At 38.0% G+C, this 23,055-nt stretch overlaps 1 protein-coding gene across 7 annotated transcripts in view; it reads right to left on the bottom strand.

Annotated features, from left to right (window-relative positions):
- Positions 1 to 2,705: 2,705 nt before the first annotated feature.
- Positions 2,706 to 23,055, bottom strand: part of LRRC4C (leucine rich repeat containing 4C) — a 1,428,975-nt gene continuing 1,408,625 nt past the window's right edge. For all 7 annotated transcript variants that reach the window (XM_027562627.1, XM_027562628.1, XM_027562626.1 and 4 more), the window contains one exon: positions 2,706 to 5,379. In XM_027562627.1, coding sequence (XP_027418428.1) covers positions 3,415 to 5,337 — 1,923 coding nt within the window. In that variant the 5' untranslated portion in view covers positions 5,338 to 5,379 and the 3' untranslated portion in view covers positions 2,706 to 3,414. The remainder of the gene's footprint in view (positions 5,380 to 23,055) is intronic.

Below are 23,055 nucleotides of genomic sequence, written 5' to 3'. Positions count from 1 at the left end.
TTAAATCTTTGGAAAAGATGAAATTTGATTCTAGAATGTTCAGAATATGAGGAAAAATGATTAAAGCTATATTGGGTCCTATGTACGTGAATTATACCAAATTTGTCTCATATTTTGCCACCATAAATGTGTTTGGACACATGCAAAAGAATTTAGGAGTTTGAGGTGATAGCCAGTTATAAAAGAGCAAGAGTCCAGAATAGAAAAAAAAAATATTAGAGAAGATTCCTTCTAAAGCGTTCTTTGATATTTTCCCAAAGTCAACTGCATATCTTCAGTAGGAAAAATAAATATACATACTAAAATTATCATTACATTATTTTAACTTGGTTAATTGTGAATGACAGATTTTTGATGCACATGAGTATTTACGCATACTGCTGCTTGGTCACCTTTGGGTAGAATAAAAACAGTAGCAGACATAAAAAGTACATTTTGCTACAAGCATAGACCAGATATTTAAACAGTGAAATGGACTTTCTGCTGATCCAAAGAAGTCCATCTTGAGTGATGAACTCTGGTTAATACAGCTACCTTGTTGAAGCTCCCCAAACTAGTACATGATGCAGAGCAAATACAGGCACTGCTAATCATAAACTCATAAAATCATAGAATTCATTTTAGTGTCCTTTAAATAATACGTTTATAGCACTATGCCCTTCATCCCTAAAACCCACAGTGAGGAACTTTTGTCAAAAGTATTTCTAAATTGACTGGAAAAGTCAAATGTGGCTTAACAAATCTTTCATCAATATATGTAGATTTTTTTTTTTAATTCTAATATGTATTCAAGTATTCTTGACTTTCTTACCTAAATTTTTAGTGCAAATTCACCTTTTATTCTAGTAGAATTTATCTAACTACTTAGCCACCCCTCACAGTTTAGTTCAGTCCAGTCACTCAGTCATGTCCAACTCTTTGTGACCCCATGGACTGTAGCACGCCAGGCCTCCCTGTCCATCCCCAACTCCCAAAGTTTACTCAAGAGGAATTGTATGCTGGAACTAACTTCTTAAGAATTAAAAGCTCAAATGAAAGAAAGTTTATAATCAGCAAAGACAGAGATCAGAAACCAAGTAGAGAAGGCAAGATTCTTTTCCTTCTGGGTTTATACCAGTCTTCTTTGTATTAGCACTTGATATTCCTTGGTGAGTTGTTTGGTTGGTTTCCAAGCTGATCTGCAGCTTAGAAATATGAAGCACATTCAATACTGAATCACTTGACAAATGACAGCCAACATGTGTTTTCCCTTGAGTCTTCTCCACAGTAAAGCTAATATGAATTGTATTCCTAACAAAGAAAGGTAGGATATGAGGGAGAAAAAGCCACTAAAGAACTGGTGCTCAAAAAATAGAGGTGAGATCCTTGTGTGGTCTCATTCGTTTGCTATCTCTTCCTCCCAGTTCTCTGACCTATTTTGCTAGTAACAATTGGTTTTTCACACCTGGAGATCACAAAACCCTGGTGTGATGTCCAGCCTGTAGAGTTATGTGTGAGTATCCAAGCTGCTCATTCATTAGGAGCTGAGATTTTCTCCAGCTTATCTTAGTTTTCTCTAGTTTAACACTTGTCTCACCAATGATATGGCAGATTTCAAGGGCCAGCAATGAGAGGTGTATATTTGGGAAGATCCCCTGGAGAAGGGACTGGCTACCCACTCCAGTATTCTTGCCTGGAGAATTCCATGGACAGAGGAGCCTGGCAGGCTGCAGTCCATGGGGTTGCAAAGAGTTCAACATGACCGAGCGACTAACACACTGTTTCACTACTGTTTTCACTATGCTTCACATAGATAAAGACAAAAGTCAGACATATACTATATTAAAATATCAGGAGAGTGCTAAGGTAACAGTAACTAGAAAGTTCCTTTTTAACTTGCAAGCTAGTAGATATTCTCATACCAAAAATATCTCCAGTTCCTTGAAGTACCTTTAATGAATTACTAGTGTGTTAGCATTGCTATCTCTTGGTAAACATCCATTGGCCGTAGCAAATCAAATCCATACTTACACTTCTTTACCACTCTACAATCTGCATTTGGAAGAACAGAATCAGCTCTTCCAGAAGAATGGAAAAAAAATCATGAGGAGGTTTTGGTCATAACAGTAATCTGATTATTTCAAAACTCTAGGATCCTGCCACCTGCCACCTAACAGGAAAATTAGAGCTGGCCCCTGGTAATCAACTGATGTTTCTTTAATGATATGACATATAGGTCATGATTGATTCAAGTGCAGAAACCAGGTCTTTCTAATAATGTGTCCACAGCACTAACATCAGTGTTTAACACATAGTAGGTCTTTAACAGTGTTGAATTGAACTGAGTTTGTTGGCACTCAGCACCAACAATGATTTTTCAACTTGGATAATTTAGCATTCTGTGACTGTACTTCATCTAGACAGAATAATTTTATTTAAGAGCCAGGGAATAAATTATACTGAAACTTTCTTTCAAGTGGAATTGAATTTACTTCACAAAAATCTAAAAATCTGAGCATTCTACAAAGGGTGACACTAATGAAAAGAAGACCACAGTATCCTTAAATATAGATCAGAAACTCACGTCATCTAATGAAACAGGACCCTGTAGAGACTGGTGCTGTGACTGAAGATTACTGTAATATTACCTTTCTCAGAAAGCAGGAAGTCTAGTTACCTTCAAGTTTCTCACATTTGAGCCAAACTACAAATGAGTTGTATCCAGGTACAGAAAAACCGACAATATTTTATTTATAATCTTATTTTTAGTTTTTGAACTACAAATCGGATTCTAGATTTGTTTAAAAGATCATGGGTTTTATAGATGCTCATATGTAAATTAATCTGTTGCTTGCTTCCTTTTTTTTTTCTTTCCCATTGAATGGTCCTCCTCATAAATACAGAACAGATCATTACATGAAAAATATAAGATCTTGCATTTTTTCCTTGTTCTCTCTTAAAAATCTATTTCTAATACTGCATTCCCCATTGGACTACTTCATAAGGGCATGAGAGGGAGGAAAGAAAAGAAAGAGAGAGAGAGAAGGAAAAAATAAAAGAAAGACCAAATAGACTGGATCTCACCACTAGAATTCACCATAAAAATCTCAAAGTATAACAGAATTCTTACAAAATTTCCTAGACTGGTTCTTTAGGGAATTGAGATCTCCTATGAAAAATATGGCGATAGGGAAGGCAGGGATGAGATGTGGGAAATAGTAAATAAGTGCAGCAAAAACAGGTTCTGAGGAATACACATAATTTTGTCTGCTTTAGATCACAATAGAATTTTTAATAAATAAATCTTTTCTTTTTTGTTTTTTTTTTTGTAAAGACACTTTTTTGAAACAGTAGATTTAGCCCAGTCATTTGTGTCATTTTTAATAAACTGTCTTTTTTTATTTTGATTGTTTGTTTTCCGTAACTGTCAGTGTTTTAGATTTGAGTCTCTTGGACATTGTCTTTAGAGTTCATCCGGATCAATAACGGTTCATGCACTGAACTGTGTATTGAATTTATTGTGTTAACTGTTGTTGTGTGGTTGAAAGGAGATTTGTAAGAGTTATAGTGATTGAGGTGCTCATGCTCAATCGCAGGCATGGGCAGGTGGCTTTCCATGGGCGTGTCTCCTGTAATCTCATCATCCACATTAATAATTTCAACAGTCCTCGTTGGGGCATGATGGTTTTGCCGATGATGCTGCTTCCTCATCTTGTAGAAAATGACCAGCATCACTGCAGCCATGAGTGTGATGGCCACGAAACAGCCAATGATGATTTTGGTAGTCTTCATGACCTCATCAATTCCTGGGATCCCACTGTTTATATCAGTCACAGGGATGGTGAATGTCTTTTCTGTTGACCTTGTGCTCTGTGGCGTGAGGGAGGTGGTCACGTTAGTGGTCTCCCAGTCGATCACTGGAGTGGGACCCACATTGTTATCTGTGGTCCGTGCCTCATCCTGAGAAGGTTCCATAGTCTCTACCGTGACAGTTGAAAAGTAAGAGAAGGGAGTAGTGGTTGCTGCAGTAACATTCAGGGTGGCTGAAGCGGTGGTATTTCCCACAGAATTACTCACCATACATGTGTACATGCCTGTATCTTGCACGGTTACATTCGTGAAGTTTAACGTGCCATCACTGAGCACGGCTATCCGCACTTTATATGCCCCATGTGTCATAACTGTTCCGTTTGGAGTAATCCAAGATACGGAGGTTAGGGACGTGGAGGCCCGACATTTCAGCTCAGCTGCCATGCCTTCAGTGACATTGAGGTCTGCTGGGGGCTCCACAATGACAGGAGCATAGCATGTGAAATAATTCTGGTCAAGCTCCCCAATGTACCTCCCTTTCAGATTGGGAGGGGTGTTACACCGGGCACAGCAAGCTGTATTGGAGGGGGCCATGTCTTTTATCCACCAGCTGAGCCACAGGATGTCACAGTTACAGTTCCAGGGGTTGTGATGTAAGTGTATCCGCTCTAGATGATGCAAGGGTGTGAAGAGGTCATGAGGCAGTAATGTCAGATTGTTGTGTGCCAGGTTGATCTCCACCAGTGACTGAAGGTTATCAAAGGCATTCCGTTCAATCACTTGAATCTGGGACTGTATCATCCACAGTTTCTGAAGGTGCATCAACCCCTGGAAAGAGCCAGGCCTGATGGCAGATAGATGATTCCCAGAAAGATCCAGCTCATCTAGTTTTATGAGCGGCGTGAGGTTAGGGATTTCTCGGAGATTGCACATGGCAAGGTTCAAATACCTCAAGTTAGACAGACCTTCAAAGGCACCTTCTGAGATGTATGAAAGCCTTTTCAATTCCCCTAAGTCTAGCCGGCGCAAAGAAGGGATTCTGTTAAAAGCATAAGAAGGGATGCTTTCGATGGGGTTGTTTCGCAACCAGAGCTCCTTCAGTTTAGACAAATATACAAAAGCTCCATTCGGGATGGTCGTAAGACGATTGTCAAAGAGTTCCAGCGTGTTGAGGTTTGCCAGACCATTGAAGGCTCCGATTTCAATTGTTCTGATATGATTCCTACTCAACTGTAGGATTTCCAGGTGCCTCAAGTGTTTGAAGCTGTTCACTTTGATGATCTGGATTTGGTTCTCATGGAGGTTCAGCAGCCGGGTGTTGGTGGAGATGCCATCTGGAACATCACGTAGGTTTTTCCGAACGCAAATCACCTTGCTGAACTGGTTGCTGCAGGAGCAGACGGAAGGGCAGGTTTGAGCCCGCACCAGACCAGCCACCACAAGAAGTTGAAGAGCCAGCAGCACCACAAGCAGGGGGTCAAATAAGGCCCTGTTAAACCTAGGACCTATCATTATCTGCTGTGGATGTAAGGTCATCTTGTTCAACATTCATAATTTATCTGGTGTTGGTCCTTCTGGAGTTCAAATAATCTGCAATGCAATAAGAGCAAAAAAGAGTATTAGATCTCCTCCAAATGTCTTTCTCGAGTCATTGTCAGTGAGACAGTGTATCAGCTCAAGCCTTCATTTCTCAAACTAAGATAACAATAAATCTAATGCCATGTATTGAGCAATGGGGCTCATATTTATTAAGAAGTGTTTCCACACTCTGAGTTATCAGCCAGCCACAGCCCATATTCCATAATTTGTGCAATCATAGAGAAATGGAAGAATGAGGTAGAGGGTTTGACTAGTGTTTATCAACCAAGGGTAATCTGAATGCATGAGGACACATGAAATGTACCCCATCATTAGGTTCAATGTCCAGACCAGATTGGAAAAGTTCAGAAAATAAAATTGGGGGACTATACCAATAAACTAAAAACGCCCTTGCAAAATTATTCATAGCTGACATTTTATCGAGGAGTAGTCTATGTGCCGTAGGCTATAGACTTCATGAACAATCCAAGAATGGCTACATAACTTGCAGAGCTCAAGGCAACATGCAAACATGGGATGTCTCATCAAAAATTACTAAGAATTTCAAGGGTTTCCCTGATAGGCCAGTGGTTAAGACTTTGCCTTCCGATACTGGGGGTGTGGGTTCCGTCCGTGGTTGGGAAACTAAGATCCTACGTGCCTTTTGGCCAAAAAAACAAAACATAAAACAGAACACAATAGACTTTAAAAGTGGTCCACATCCAAAAGAAGTCTTAATAATTTTATGAAGAATTTCAAATCAGTTATAATAGAACATTAAGTCAAGCATGGGCCCTTCTGAATACGGAGTCCTTTGTAACTGCACAGGCTTCATGCCCTGATCCTTTCTTTTCCTTACTTCACTTCTCTGGGGAAGGAATTGTTATAGCCTCCATTTTCAAGAAAAAGACATTTAATTGTAGGGGAAGTAACGTGCATATAGTCACATGGTTAACGAGTAGAGAATCAGGGTTAGATATTCATCTCACTGGTCCAGGAGAATACGATCTCAAACATTCCATGAAAAAAGTTTCTTCAAGAATGATGGCAAAAGCAAAATATTTTTCACAATTATTTTTGTTAAAATACCTTTCCTTTGGGGGTCACCTCAGCTGTAAACACTGGCAACTTAATGTATGGTACCTGTGAAAATACACTGAAATAATGACACGCACAAATATGTGTACATTTCTAGAGATTTTCATATATAAAACTCACAACAACAGAGCCAACTGCTACCTGTAGGTAGACGTACTACCAATTAAATCACATCTCATGAAACGTACAGAAAAAAAATCATAGTATTAAATATAACCGGATTATATATGTATTATGCCCCTACTCGTATTGATTTCTGAGAAGGGAAATAAAACAACTTACTTTCTGCATCTCTTACAGCACAAAGAGGAATTCCAAAGCTTGTGTTACCCAGTATACACCCCAATTCAACTGGCTGATCATGAATTGGGTACCTGTGTGATGACTTTTCCCAAATTCCTCAATAAAGAGTGCCTCTTCTAAGAATCACTTGGGAAGAAAAACAAAATGTGGAGACTTATCATAACCAATTCAAAAAGGCACTAAGACAGTAATTTAGTATTTACTATGTGTCACCTTGGGCAGGTGACTTATCCTCTCCACGGCTCAATCTCATTTGCACAATAGGGATGATATTATTATATAACCCTTAGTGTTATTGTCAGAAAAAAATTAATATCATAAAGAGCTAGAATAATGCCTTCCATACTGAAGGAACTCAATAGACATTTCTATTACTACTACTACCATTTTGTTATTAGACCTTAAAATGTCTAACTAGCAAAAAGTTAGACATTTTGCTAAGTGTTGAGCATACAAAAGTGAAGAATATAACCCTCACCCTGAGGGAATTATAATTCAGAAGGTAAGACAGATAGGCAAAGTGATGAAACACAATAATATATGTTCATTGCTATGAGACCAAGCCACATTGGCACATGGGCACTAAAGTCAGAGCAACTAAATCTGTGATGGTATAATAAGTCAGGGGATTTTGAAAGAGGAGAGTCATCTGATCTAGATTTTGTAGAAGTTGATAAAGGAAAGAAGAGCAGAGGGACCAGCCTGAACCAAGACAAGGAAATAGGAAAGTACTAGCACAACCAAACAACCATAAAATCCCCTACAGGAGACTGGAAGGTCCAGGAAAGAGAATGGGAAAGAAGTTGGGATGAGATCGGTTCAAGACTCAATGCAAGCATTCCCGTTTATCCTGCAAGTGACTATTCAATATTCTGTTTATACAAAGAAATGCTGTCAGCAGCTTTGCTTTCAAGAATGGCAATGCTACCTTAATATAGGAGACAGAAAAGCTCTATAAGAAACCCACAGCAAGGAGAAAGATTAGTAAAATCTTCCACTTGCTCTAAATGAAACTTGGAGAGAAGTCAATGCCGGAGATACTTGGAATTTCTTGGCCACTTCTATGCATACCATCCAAGGTCTTGAGAACTTGGCTGTATCCTAGGACATAACCCTTCTACCAGTAGTAAGAGTCTCAGTGTAAATTAGCATTTGTAAATAAATGCATTTACTTAGAGTACACAAGACAGAGAAGAGACTCTTCCAAAAATAGGAGATGCTTCACTCAGTAAAGATGTCTGTCATGAGCAACTCTTAAACACACACCCACATTGACAGACTGTAGAAAGGGACCTGAGTCTTATGAACATGAGGTTTAAAGTCACAGATGCTTTCTGGCTTTAGCAGCTTGTTTTGGTCTCCTTCCCTATGGCAGCAAAGAAACTTGAGCAGTAGGTTGTGAGTTGTTACTCTTTCTTTCAGGACTTGCTTATTCCCTCCAGGTTCTTGCAGCTCTAAGTTGAATTCTCACACCATCTAGTACTATGATCATTTGTCCCTGGTTCTGTTTCCTGCACTAGCCTGTGAGCTCCTTAGGGACAGTGGCCATGTCTCTTCTTAGCCTCTGGACAACAGAGTACCTAGTGTGCTGTAGACACAAGAGGGAGGGTATGGGGAGGGAGGAGGGAGGAGGGTTCAGGATGGGGAGCACGGGTATACCTGTGGAAGATTCATTTTGATGTTTGGCAAAACTAATACAATATTGTAAAGTTTTAAAAATAAAATAAAATTGAAAAAAAACTACAAAAAAAAATAAAAGAAAAACAAAGACAGCAAAAGAAAAATTGAAATGAGAAAAAACACACACACACACACAAAAGTGCAAAACATTTACTATCTAATTCCAACACTTTGTATATGCATATTTTCTGAATTTTCTGATGTTTTGGTATCAAGGCCTTGCTGATTCTGGAGAGTCAGCCTAACCAATAAAAAGTGTTAGTTGCTCAGTCGTCTCCCAAGTCTTTGTGACCCATGGACTGTGGCCCACAAGGTTTCTCTCTTTGTGGAATTCTCCAGGCAAGAATAGTAGAGTGGGTAGCCATTCCCTTCTCCAGGGGTGGGCCTAGGGATTGAATCAAGTTCTCCTGCATTGCAGGCAGATTCTTTACCAACTGAGCCACCAGGGTTCTGCCCATCCAAAGGCTAGCCAGATTCTACAGATAGTAAAAGGCAGACCTACTGGCATTCTTGCCATATTTAAACCAACCATTCTGAACCAGGTACCCCAACCACTTCCTTTATCAGTTCTTACATGCTGTTTACTCTCAAGCCACTACCCCTCTGCCTTCATCATCCCAGGGTTAGATTCCAGGCAACTAGACAGACCCTATGTCCCAGAACTCACTGAATTTACTCATATCACAACAGTGTGGTTGGTAGGCTTCTCACTCTGAGTTAGATTAGGAGGTACCTTTCATTGTAAATTGAAACACAACCTTGAAAACCCTTGTAGATTTCCATTTAAAATAGGATGCTATTTAAGTTGCCAATAATCATAACCATTGAAAAACTGTCATTCCTGTGATTCAGTTTTTCATTCATATGTTCCCTTCTTCTCAAAACACACTTCTGAAGGTAATTGGGAATTTGAAAGAAAGAATGAGAGGGAGAAAGGGAAGGAAGGAAGGGAAAGGAAAAAGAATATCACCTAAACTCTAATATACTAACTGATTGATGCTTTTAGGATGGGGGTCCTAGGGCCTTACTTTTTTATCCCTCCTCCCACCTCCAAGCCCATGACTTTCCCTAGAGTCCTAGGGTCTCTGGCACTAGAGGTCAAAATAACTGGTGGACTGGAAATAGCACAAAGTGAAAAAGGTAAGTCTTTACTCTGCCATTTGCTACTGAGCGACTTCACTTTCACTTTTCACTTTCATACACTGGAGAAGGAAATGGCAACCCATTCCAGTATTCTTGCCTGGAGAACCCCAGGGAGGAGGAGCCTGGTGGGCTGCCGTCTATGGGGTCACACAGAGTCAGACACAACTGTAGCGACTTGGCAGCAGCAGCAACATCCCTTTAAAATATGAAATAATAAAGACAACCATGTCCAATGGGCAAGAGAAGAGGCTTATGATGAATTCATGAATTCATATGCCTGCTTGAACACCCACAACCCTATCAATGGGAAAGTTACTTCATCTGTCTATAATTTACTCTCCCCATCTGTAAAAGTAGCAGAGCTACTTAATCAATAGGCTCTTTTTAGTACTGTCATATAATATATACAAAGTTACTGACTCATAATAAGTAATATGTAATACTGAATAAATATTTAATACATATTAAAATAAAGTGATGTAAGCTTCTTCCTCTTAGATAAGATAGGAATAACACTAATACCTATTATTCAAAGTTGTGGTAAGGATGAACTGGAATGACCAGAAACACACTATCAGTAAAACATATCCAAATACGATGCATTGCTCTTAATTGTAGAGTATATGTGTCTCCCTTTTTTCAGTCTCTGGGTTGTTTTATTTTCTACTTCTTGCTTACTTCAAGGCCTTTTTGCTATTGCAATTAATGAGATTGCCTGTAAATCAGTCATAGGTAATGATTTATGAATTATAGCTGGTTCAAAGCTAATTTATAACCTGTAGCAAATAAAGTTTGGTACACACCCAGGATTGAATAAACTACTATCAACAAAAGGTTTCTATTTTATAATCTAAATTACGTTACTTTACATCAAAAGCCAGGTTTCAACATCTCTTTCAGAAGATGTTTTTATCACATCAAAAGGAAATTAATTTAAAGGTGCTCACTATCCATTACGATGTCATCTCACAGCATTTATTTACAAATGGATCTGTGTGGGTTTTGAATTAAACTAATAATATTCTTAGCCTTGTCCCAGAGGATATCCTGACTTTGTCAAGAGACCTTTCTTCTTTGCTTACCCATGCTTCAGTGCACTGAGAGACACAGAAGGGACTCAGGAGGGAGAGTAGCTAATGGGGATGCTTTATTTAGCACAGTATCATTGCTAAGTCAGCATAGACTACTGTCTAGACATTGGAACTAGTTTTCAAGCGAGGTGGGAGAAAGATAAATTTAGTTAACCCCAATCAGTCCTCATATTTCAGTAGACCACACATTCACTGTCATATGTACATGCAGTGGACCTCTGTAAGCATTGAGAAGCCAAACCATTAACCCCCATACTCAGAATGGACACTGAGACCTCCAGATCATACCTTACCATCAACATCAACTTGACTTAGCTCTTCTATGGTTTCTATTAGCAACTCTATCCTCTTCTGAAACTCTCCTGCTAAAGCAAACAGTTTCATGGTCCTTAGCGAAACTTGCCCAAAGATCCTTCAACTCTTTCATAGAAAGCATTAACTGTGCTCTAAGATTCTTTGGATCTTTTGCCTCATGTTGGTGTTTTCTCCAATCCTGGGTCTTTGTATTATGGTTCTTACTTGATCCTCATCAAGTTCCCATATTGAAAAATCCTAAAAATTAAACTTCTAATTCTCAATAAATTATGGCTTAATCATCACCATTCCATTCAGACTCTCCTGGACTTCTGTAGGGTCTTAGTAAGGAAAAAGACTCAGGTCTGTCTTACCAACCACTCTTGCTGGTAACATTTTCAGAATCAACTGCTTTATGAAACTAAAGGTGGGTTATTCACTTGAAATATGCATGAACTTCAATCTCTCTGTCTTCTCTGAATTTGTGGTATACCCAGTATCCTACTCCCATACTCTTTCCTTAGAAAATTTTGTTCAGAAAGATTCAGTCTCTTCTTAAAAGACAAACAAACAAACAAAAAACAGAATTATATTATCTTCTTTAGGAGAAGTTTATCCAGCCTTGATGTATTAATAGAATCTGGCTTAAGTTAGGACTAAGCACACTTTTTCTGTGAAGGGCCAGATAGTAAATAGTTTGTTTTCAGACCATATGGTCTCTAGTTGCTACCACTCTGCTCTGCCACTGAAGCTTGAAAATAGCTCTGGTCAAAAAGTCAATGAATGTGCATGGCTATCTTCCAGTTAAACTCTGCACATTCAAATGTCTCAACTATTCTTTTTTTTTTTTTTTTTTTTTACAGTTTTCTTTATTTTTTTTTTAATAAAGGTTAATTCTTAATATTTTTTCAACCATTTTAAAATTTCTAAATAGTCTTAGTTCACAGAGCATACAAACACAGATGGTGGTGGGCTAAACTTTGGAGTATTGTTTGCTGAGTTCTTGTCTAAACAAACATTGATTGTTCCATTCTTATTGCCAGAGACTGATTGGTTCTGAACATGTGACACCATTTGGCCAATAAGATGCAAAAAGAGGTCAGCTGAGGGGATTCTGGGAATTTTTATTTTTCTCCCCCTAATAGAAGAAAGACAGGGGAAGGAGTAGTTCTTTATTCTGTTTCTGGATGTTGTTGTGGATATAAGATACTGAGAACTGCTACAGACAATTTGTGGCCAAAAAAGCAAGCAGCCTGAGGACAAAGCTGTTGTGCTAAGGAAGAAAAAAATGGAAAGAGGAAAGAATTTGCATTCTTGATATTGTGACAAGCAGCTACATTAACAAATCCTGCAACTGTTTTTCCTCTCTATTTTATTATTATATGTAATAATCAGTTCCATACATCATAAACAGCTCATTATTTTTCTGGTTACATGTAGTCAAACCTACCTGATATTTTCATATTCGTTCTCCTCTCTCCCTCTCCTTTTATTTATCTCTCACTACTCCTGCTTCCAAAACCAACAGCAAAGAAATGGCAAAAGAAAAAAATCTAATTGCTTAAACCATTATATATCTGATACCTATCAAAAAGAACAAAGTAAGCTGAGGCGACATGATTTGCTTGTAAGAAAGGAAGTGAGGCTCATTTTCATCTTACTAAGAAAGCTTTCTATTATAATCATTTCTCAAGATAGCTCTTTAAATTTTCAAGAGTGCTATAATACACAGGAAAAGGGAAAACAACAAATTAAATAACACCATTATCAAAGGTAGCTCATCCCTTCAAATCAAATTTATTTTACAAATATTTCCTAATATAATTCAACTTTTTCCCATTTGAAACCCAATTTTGCAAATCTGTTGAGCTTTCCACCCCTCATGGAGGAATATATGGTTCTACATATTTTCAGGGAAAGAAAATTTTTGTTAATATGCCCAGGGCTGACCCTCAAGGCAAATGTAATGGAAATGATACAAGGTTTAAATCGCTGTAATTCAGGTATTCAACCTGTCAAGTCAACAAGAGGCTCTTTGGCTATATACACTGACCTTGCAATGTTTCTAGAAAATGTTGAGACTTAAAAAAATTTTATATTCAAGGAAAGAAAAACCACCTGGGTCTACATTTCACTTTTCTAGATGACTTGCTCGATTTACAGTAAAAAACAAAAAACAAAAAACCTACATGTGTTTAGAGGTGACAAGATTACAACATCATTAGATAAGAAGAAGCAATGAATGGAGAGAACTATATATATTTTTTTTTTAAGTAAGAAAAAACATAATAAATGATGTGGCCAATATGTTGCTATGTTCTGTTGAGTATAAAAAAGGATAGAAAAGAGTCTAAGGTGACCATACCTTTTAGAACTTTACAAACTTACTGGAGCTATAATATAAAAGCATAGATACCTATCAAAAATAAAAAGCACACATATGTGTATCTAGGAACTAATGTAAATCAATGTAGTCAATATTCAAATTCCATAAAACATTGTCAGATGGCATAGATAACCAGAGAAAGTTTTAAGAGGGTTTGAGATTTTATGTAGGTCCTTAAGGGGATATAATTTTGTATTGAGGCATGTGGTAGAGGTGATAATGGATGACTTGTAAAAGCAGAGGGTCTTACCACGTGGCTCAGTGGTAAAGAATCCATCTGTCAATGCAGGAGATGTGGATTAAATTCCTGAATCAGGACGATCCCCTGGAGAAGGAAATGGCAACCCACTTCAGAATTCTTGCCTGGGAAATCCCATGGAAAGGAGCCTGGCAGGCCACAGTCCATATAGTTGCAAAAGACTCAGACAGGACTAAGCAACTAAATAACAGCAACTGTAACAAAACCAGGGGAGTAGGAGCATGAAATAAAAGAGAAATGACTTAATGAAAGCAGGTGACTTATACAATAGCATTTAGCTTGTTAAGTTGGCCCAATTGAGGGGCATTACATGTCTGGTAGGAGAGTTTGGATTTGCTTCAATGATGAAACTTAGAAAGAAACTCCAGGCTCTTAAGCAGGAAAGGGTGAGAATATTATTTTAGGGAGGCTCTGCCCTTATGCATAAAAGAAACTGGAGAGAAGAGTAGTTGATGGAAAAGTCAAATGAGTTCAATATCGACATCCTTAGCATTACTTCAGAACTGAATGGAACAGATCTTCAATCCGATTACCTGTTGATATAGATATCAATCCAATATCTATACATTATGAAACATGTATAGCCTCAAATTAATCAGTCCTGCATGAAATCCTGTAGAGGATGAAATACCAGTGAAGGCAAAATTAGCTTCTGTATGCAGTCACATTAAAAACTATCAGGTTACATAGAGGCAGCAGACTATCACTTTGAAACTCTGATGCACAAATAAGGAAAGATAAACTTTTTAAAAATCTCTAATGTGGTTCATGTCCACACTGTAAATTATATACAGAGAATGACTAAATATACATTAAGCTTTTGTTCTTTGATGATATAATGCACTTCAACATTATGTTGAAATATAGATAGACATCCAATCTATATTAGCAAACCCAGTGGGACAAAAATCAGATTTAGAGTGAAATCCGGTGGGTTAGAGGGTTGGCCAAGTATTACTAATCATTCTTTGGTAAACCGGCTTTCTCTGAGCTGCACCTTCCTAAGTGGGAGTGATGGTAACATTAACAGACATTGAGAAGATTATATGAATTATATTCTATAGCATCTACTGAAAGAAAATTCCCAAACCTGCCCTATACCTTCATAAATGCCACTACCATACATCCAAATGCTCAAGGCAAAAATGTAAGGATCTTCCTTGACTGTTCCTTTTCTTTATTTACATTCAGCATAACCCTACTTATTAAAATATTTACTCCACTATTAAAATATAAGTACATTCCTCATTGTCCCTTCCTAGATAAAATATTCTTCATTTCCAACTTGGACCACTGAAATACCCTCTTATAAGTTTCTCTACTTTTGCAAATGCTGTACCACAGCTAATTCTTCATACAGCATTTAGTGGAGTAGGAAATAGCAACCCACTCCAGTATTCTTGCCTGGGATATCCCATGGACAGAGGAGCCTGGTAGGCTATAACCCATGGGGTCGCAAAGATTCTGACAAGACTGAGACTGAGCATGCACACACAGCACTTAGACTGAAGTTTAAAAATATAAATATGCTCATGCCATGCTCCAGTTGAAAATGCTCCTATTAGCTTCACATCCTTTTGGAGCAAAATGTAAATTTTTTTCGCCTCTAATATATGATTATCTGATACTTGCCTATCCTCTTATCTTCTAACTCCTCTCATTTCCCTGTGTCTTCAACCATATTGAATTTCCTTCATTCCTCAAGTGTCCCAAGCCTTTTCCTCCCTCAGGACTTTTGCACTAAGTTTCCCTCTGCCTGCAACAGCTGCTCTTTGGTTTCTGCATGATTGATATCCCTTGTCGTTCAAGATTCCCTTTAAATTTTATCTTCTCAGAAAATTCTTTCTTGATCACTCAGCCTAAAGCAGATCTTCTATCACCATCAGTCAGATTACCATTTTTATTTGTATAATTAAAAAATGTGTTGCCCACTCCGTGTGACACATGAAATATTAGTTCTCTGACTAGGGATTGAACCCATGCCTCCTGCACTGGAAGCATAGGGTCTTAATCACTGGACCATAGGGATAGTCCCCAGATTACCATTTTTAATTTTCATCAGAGTACTTCTAATTTGATACTTTCCTCATACACTTCAATGTTTATTTTCTTACTGCTTGCCTCATCTGAATAGAATGCTAAATTCCTTGGAGAAATATCTTATCTACCATAATGATATTTTTCCAAAAAATACTCATCAAACATTTGTTAAATGCAGGAAAGAATGCATAGGTGTTCAAGCAGACAGAAACAGTGTATAGATAGTTAAGGCTATCCATTCACTGAGGACTGAAATAATGTCATATTTACTAATTGATCCTTAGCATCTTGTAGAGTCCAACTCACTCAGTGGGGCTTCCCAGGTGGCTCAGTGGTAAAGAATCCACCTGCCAAGCAGGAGATGCAGATTCAATCCCTATATCAGGAAGATCTCTTGGAGGAAGAAATGGCAACCCATTCCAGTATACTCGCCTGGGAAATCTGGAGGAGCCTGGCAGGCTACAGTCCTTGGGGTCAGACACGACTTAATGACTAAACAACAACAACACGCTCACATAATAGAAATTTCATTAATTTCTGGAATGATCCTTGTTCAGTTTTTAGTTATTTTCATAGAAGTCTTCCTACAAAGAAAAGCTGGAGAGAACAAAGCAATATAAAGGTCATTCCGCTGTCTCCTTGCCCTCTTTGTTTATTTATTTTGCAGGAAAAGCCTTCTCTATTTCTTCATCTATTCTTGTCAATAGCAGTTCTAAGTTTGGCCAGACAATGCCCTCTGCTGTATGTGCCTAAAATAGCATGATTGCCTTGAAAATTCCAACTAGATGATGCAATGAAGTCTTTTCCTTGATTTGCTTCATGGTACTCAGATGCACTGCAGATCTAGGGAGGTTTGACTCAGCTTTCAGGTCCTCCATTAGGGCAGACCACTTAGAGCAGAAAACAAGAATTCTTATAAGCAGAAAGTCAAATCATCTACATATCTTCTTTAAGATGGAAGAGTATCTGGATCTTTACACCCCTGCTTCTAGAACACATCTGAAGCATTAATTAGAAAATCCTTGTGTGAGAAAGATCTAATTCTTCTGTCACAATCGAAAAGAAAAAGATGGATTAGGCAAAGTATCGGGGTAGGCGGTGACAGTTCCAACTTTGCCTTAGCAACAAAAAGTCAAATCTATTTCATGTTAGGAAAGCAGACCTAGAAATACAGCCAAAGACTTCGCAAGGCTAAAAATAAAATTAATTTGTTTTCCCCTGTTTTTTTAGCCTCTCATGATGCAGGAGATCTAAAGTGTACCTAGTACGAAGCTTTTGACTGTTTATGAATCCTTTGAATCATATTCACATTCTGAGCTTGATTATTTATGAAGAAATGAAATATAGATGACTCCCTGTTCCTCGAATTAAAGGGTGGGATTCGAGGTGTTCAGGTCTGCGTTTGCATTTTTATGATAGTTGTCGGCTGTGTTGGTTTAGTGAAATGCATAGCCAAGGAAAAAAGCTTAAAACCTCAAGCGTCATATACTGCTTGATATTGCACTCTTCAGAAAATGAAATCAGACCATTCCAATGATCAGAAATGTTGCCTGCCTGTAACAATGCCTGCATTCATTTGTGCACTAATAGTTTTTAAGTCTGGAGCCTTCTCCACACAGGAAAACTTCAGTTCTCCTCTTTTCCTATTCTTTCTTTTTACTCAGATTCAAGGTTAACCAATTGATTCATGCATGCTATTCCTTATCTCCAACATTAGTCTTTTCATACTGTTCTTCAGGGAGATTTTCAAAGTAATGCTTTGCACACTTTGTGTAAGAACACACAGGGACCTTGGCAAATAACTGTCCAAGAAAACATAACCCAGCAATAGTCTCCCAGTGCTTACAGAATTAAAACTAAATCTCTTACATCCTCTACCCACTAGATGCCAGTAACACCCCCAGTTGTGACAATCTGCAGTGCCTCCAGATATTGCCAGTGCCCCCTGGGGGGCGGGGAATGTGACCTCTTGAAAACTGCTGCCTTAATGTGACATGTAAGACACCACGATGCTCAGCCATACTGTTTCCCCATCTCCTCCCCCACTGTTATCCATAGTACAGTCTAGGCTACAGTCTGTTTCTGATTCTAAAAATATACTCCCTACTTCTCTTCTTTGGAGTCTTGCTCCTGTTTTTCCCATGTCCTGGGAAGTCCTACCTGGATTTTTCTTTCAAAATTGCATCCAAGAGATAATTTACAGTGACCATTTCTAGTAGATCTCCCTTAGTTTTACTGGACAGCATTAATCCATCCTTTCCCTAAGGATCTGCGATGCCAAAACTACAACATTTATCAAATCTGTGTTTGAATGCAAATGTTTGGGAATGCATTCAATCTAGTTAATCATAAGCTTCTTAAAGGCAGGGATTGGATGATGTCTAGGCACTCAGGAAATATCTGCTGAATTGCATTGTGGAATGTAGTCCACATTTAAATTCATAGTCAGGAGCCAGGTTTATTAAGTAATTTTATCAAGGTTTAGTGATAAGACCCATATGTAAAACAAAACAAAAAAATAAAAATGGCACACAACATAGTACAAATGGTAAAGAGGAGTCTCATTAATAACTTATTGTCTTCCTACCGCCCCATAAAAGCTTATAAATACAATAACTTTGAGATGAAGTCGATTATCAAAAATCAGCATGTATATGGGTGATTAAAAAACAATTTATTAGGATAAAAAATAAAACTCTATCCTTATCAGCAATAAACTGTATCCTAAAGACACATCTGAGTTCCTGGCACGTGGTATATACTAAATATCTGTGTATGGAGAGAGAAACAGAGAGAAAGAAAGGAGAAAAGAAAAGGAACGAAGGAAGAATAATGGGCTCAAGAAAAAACTGGTTGGTGCAGATTATCAACTACTTACATAACTAAGTGAATATTAATGGAATATAGTTTTTTTTTTTTTTTTTAAAGTAAGAGGTTGAAATGTATGTATTACTTGTCTATAAAACTGCCTATAGGTTGGATATGATACTTTGATTTATATACTCCATTCGTGAGCATACATGAGTTAACATATAAAGAAGGATTTAGAACAGTGCCTGGTACCCAGTTAATACTGTATGAATGTCCGTTGCTGTTTTTCTTGTTGTTTGTCTAATCCTGGTGACAGCTGAAATCCAACTGTGGAGAATGATTGATGCATCAGGCTATCATAATCTGATGCTAAACCAATCCAAATCATACAATCACATTTTCTTAGTTTGATTTCTTATCAACCACCTTATTTAATTATAATTTGATTTTCCATGAAAATTCACAGTGCAATCCCTGGATTCCTAAGACATTCAAGAGTGGTTTTCAAACTATTTATAAATCTCTTGAAATCATATGTAAATTTTCATATAAATGCGATTGTATATTTTTATAGGAAGATTATTCATTGGCTTTGTCATCACATTTTCAAAGAGATTTGTGATTCAAAAAAGTTTAAATCGTACAGAAAAAGATTTGACAGACTAAAAAGTATTTGAAGGGTTTGTTATAGTGCTAGCTATTATTTAGCAAATTAGCATTCTGTTCTCTATTCTGTATTTCCTATGTGTTTAGTAAGTGTGACTACACCCTTCTCACAATGAGCTACCAGAACCAAATTTCTGAAATGAAGAAACTAAAGACTTGATCGAGGTCTTGAGTAAATTCTTCCAGACAAGTGTCCATTGGAAAAAGTCTTGGAGTGCAGTCTTCTCTGGTGATGATGAGACCTATCATACACCTTAAACATTGGTATTCAGGGATAATTTGTCACTCTGTGTCATTTCTTTAAAAAATTTGTGTCAGCATAAGAATCAGAATGATGCACAATGAAATAGGATCCAGAATTTCCTCCACAGAAAAGAAACAGGGACTTCTCTGCTCTAGAACTTTCTTTCATTTCGCTAGCTGAATTGCTATATTTATCTATCTCTTAGAATATTTTGGATAATCATGACTAATGCCAAAGGAGAAAATAATGGTTATTACTATTAGTGAAGGTCAACTGTATAACAGGGATGACAAAAAATAATATTCCATTAAAACAAAAACAACTAAACCCTAATGAGAACCACCCTCTCCACCAAAAAAGAAAAGAATCTAATGTTTAATGAGGTTGAATTGCAAAAACTGGACACATGTTTTAGCCTCTCAGGATGCACAATAGAATGATTCTCTCTAATCTTTCAATCTGAAAAAGGTAATAAAAGAAACAAATAAAAGAGGGTGAGCATTTCCAATTATATTTATAATCACATTTAATCAAAATATGAAAACTTATTTTTCTAATAATGACATTCCCCTGTGGGTCCACAGAAGCTAATGTTTATTCTTCTGTCTTTTTACATATATTTGTATATTAACATAAATAGTTTTATACATTTTCTGTCTGGGATAATGAAAGGGCAAGTAACTAAAGCAGCTTTTGAAAATCCAACCAGCCTATCCTAAGCATAAGTCCTTGGTGAGGTGGTTAAAGAAGGATTTGATTTCTAGAAGTTGGTCATACAGTTAATGACCTAGATTTGCATGCTTCCTTTGGACTTAGCTGAGAGGAGCTGATAGCCATTAACACCCAACTGATCGAGAATCCTCAGGAAATGCCCTGTGCCAAGGTCATCATTGCCTTCTTAGGTTGAAAATAAACCAACTAACCATAGCAACCAAAAAGCATATGGATTTTTGTAATTATTTTTAAAACATTTAAATTGCCATGCAAAGAATCTGAAGAGAATAAATACCACATATACAAAGAAATTCAGATGTTTAAATCACCTTCTAATACTTTGTCAAGTACTTTCTTCCCTGTTATTATTAAATTGTACACAGCCTTAATTTCCTACATTGTGATCACACACACACACACACACAAATATATACATATGGGCATGCTTAGTCAATCTGTCAGGTCCGACTTTTTGCAACCCCCTGGACTATAGCCTACCAGGCTCCTCTGTCCATTGACTTTTCCAGGCAAGAATACTGGAGTGGGTAGCCATTTCCTACTCCAGGTAAAGTTCCTGATCCAGACCCAGGGATTGAACCCGCATCTCCTGTGTCTCTTGCATTGGCAGGCATATTCTTTACCACTGAGCCACCAGGGAAGCCCCATATGTATGTATGTACCCATGTATGTGTGTACCTATATGTACCTATATGTGTGTATGTACACATACACACATGGGTTGCTGGGACTTGATTTTTTTCCTTTTGTTGGTAAGGAATAGAAGAATGAGAAGAGTATGGAAAAGCAAATTTGAATAATATGGGATATGGCTAGGAAAGAGAGCACCGTGAGGCCTGAAGGGCAACTACAAAATTATGTCAATAATTGAGGTTTGAGTTAATAAGGACCTGTACTAAGCTCTGTTTTTTACCTAAAATATAGGCTGACATGACAGCATGCTTTTTTCCTATATCTGGTGCACAGTCCTTAACTTGGTGAGACTCCCTTTACACTTCACTAGGTCTCCTGATTCCTGACCCTTCATTGACTGCTTCACATCTGTATATATTTGGGACTCTCTAAAAGATCAGACTATGCCAAAGCCTTTGACTGTGTGGATCACAATAAACTGTGGAAAATTCTGAAAAAGATGGGAATACCGGACCACCTGACCTGCCTCTTGAGAAACCTGTATGCAAGTCAGGAAGCAACAGTTAGAACTGGACATGGAATAACAGACTGGTTCCAAATCAGGAAATGAGTACATCAGGGCTGTATGTTGTCACCCTGCTTATTTAATTTATATGCAGAGTACATCATGAGAAGCGCTGGGCTGGAAGAAGCACAAGCTGGAATCAAGATTGCTGGGAGAAATATCAATCACCTCAGATATGCAGATGACACCACCCTTATGGCAGAAAGTGAAGAGGAACTCAAAATCTTCTTGATGAAAGTGAAAGAGGAGAGTGAAAAAGTTGGCTCAAAGGTCAACATTGAGAAAACTAAGATCATGCCATCCGGTCCCATCACTTCATGGGAAACAGATGGGGAAACAGTGGAAACAGTGGCTGACTTTTTCTGGGCTCCAAAATCACTGCAGATGGTGATCACAGCCATGAAATTAAAAGATGCTTACTCCTTGGAAGGAAAGTTATGACCAACCTAGATAGCATATTAAAAAGCAGAGACATTACTTTGTCAACAAATGTCCATGTAGTCAAGGCTATGGTTTTTCCAGTAGTCATGAATGGATGTGAGATTTGGACTATAAAGAAAGCTGAGCACTGAAGAATTGATGCTTCTGAACTGTGGTGTTGGAGAAGACTCTTGAGAGTCCCTTGGATTGCAAGGAGATCCAACCAGTCCATCCTAAAGGAGATCAGTCCTGGGTGTTCATTGGAAGGACTGATGTTAAAGCTGAAGCACTAATACTTTTGCCACCTGATGCAAAGAGCTGACTCATTTGAAAAGACCCTGATGCTGGGAAAGATTGAGGGCAGGAAGAGAAGGGGACGACAGAGGATGAGATGGTTGGATGGCATCACTGACTCGATAACATGAGTTTGGGTGAACTCGGGGAGTTAGTGATGGACAGGGAGGCCTGGCGTGCTGCGGTTCATGGGGTCGCAAAGAGTCGGAAACGACAGATCAACTGAACTGAACTGAACTGAAAACATTAAAACAAGTCCTATACATTTGGTCCTGGCTCCTATTGAAGATCTCAGGGCCATCCCCTTCCAATTTTCAGCATGACTTAAGAGTTTTATAAATTCACCCAAATGACCCAGAAAAACATGATAAGGAAAGTCTTTAATTAAGTCTGGTTATGAGATGTGAGCAAGGGGAGGAAACAGAGTAGACTCTTTCTGTGATTTCCAGGCAGTGTTGTTTAATCAGAATACAGATAGCAGGGATGGCCTCCTAATTGAACCTGGAACTGGTTTCATGTAACCTCAACACTGTTCACATTGCATAATGAGGAAACCTGGGTGATGACATGTCAGATACTGGAAGTGACTGTCATCTGTGATTTCTTTGTTTTCCCTTAATGACCACAAAAGAGGGAATTATATGGCAAATGCAGGCATTTGGAAATAAGATTCTTATTTATTTACTCAAGGCAGTCCTCATTTTGTTCCCTGCCTGCCGTGTTAACCAGAGGTCATGCATTAAAGAAAACAAGTCCCCTTTTTTTACACAGTTCTTTTATAACAGATTTGCTCTCAGTTACCATGGAATTTTGCAAAATGAGGACTCAGTTCCAGGATGCACAAGCTTCAGTTAACACAGTACCAAGCAAAGCCAGAACTCCCTGTTATTCATTTGCCTACAATGAATTATTTCTAAAACTATATCATGGAAAAAACTCAGGAATATACAAGCAAGAAAGAACTGGATATCCTATGGTATCTTAATGGGGTAAGAAAGTAGAGAAGTCTATGCATGTCCTTATTCAAGC

Source organism: Bos indicus x Bos taurus, chromosome 15 (genome assembly GCF_003369695.1).
Source record: "Bos indicus x Bos taurus breed Angus x Brahman F1 hybrid chromosome 15, Bos_hybrid_MaternalHap_v2.0, whole genome shotgun sequence".
NCBI lineage: Eukaryota > Metazoa > Chordata > Mammalia > Artiodactyla > Bovidae > Bos > Bos indicus x Bos taurus.
The sequence above is the reverse complement of the archived record's forward strand: the minus strand, read 5'-3'. Positions and strand labels throughout refer to the sequence as shown.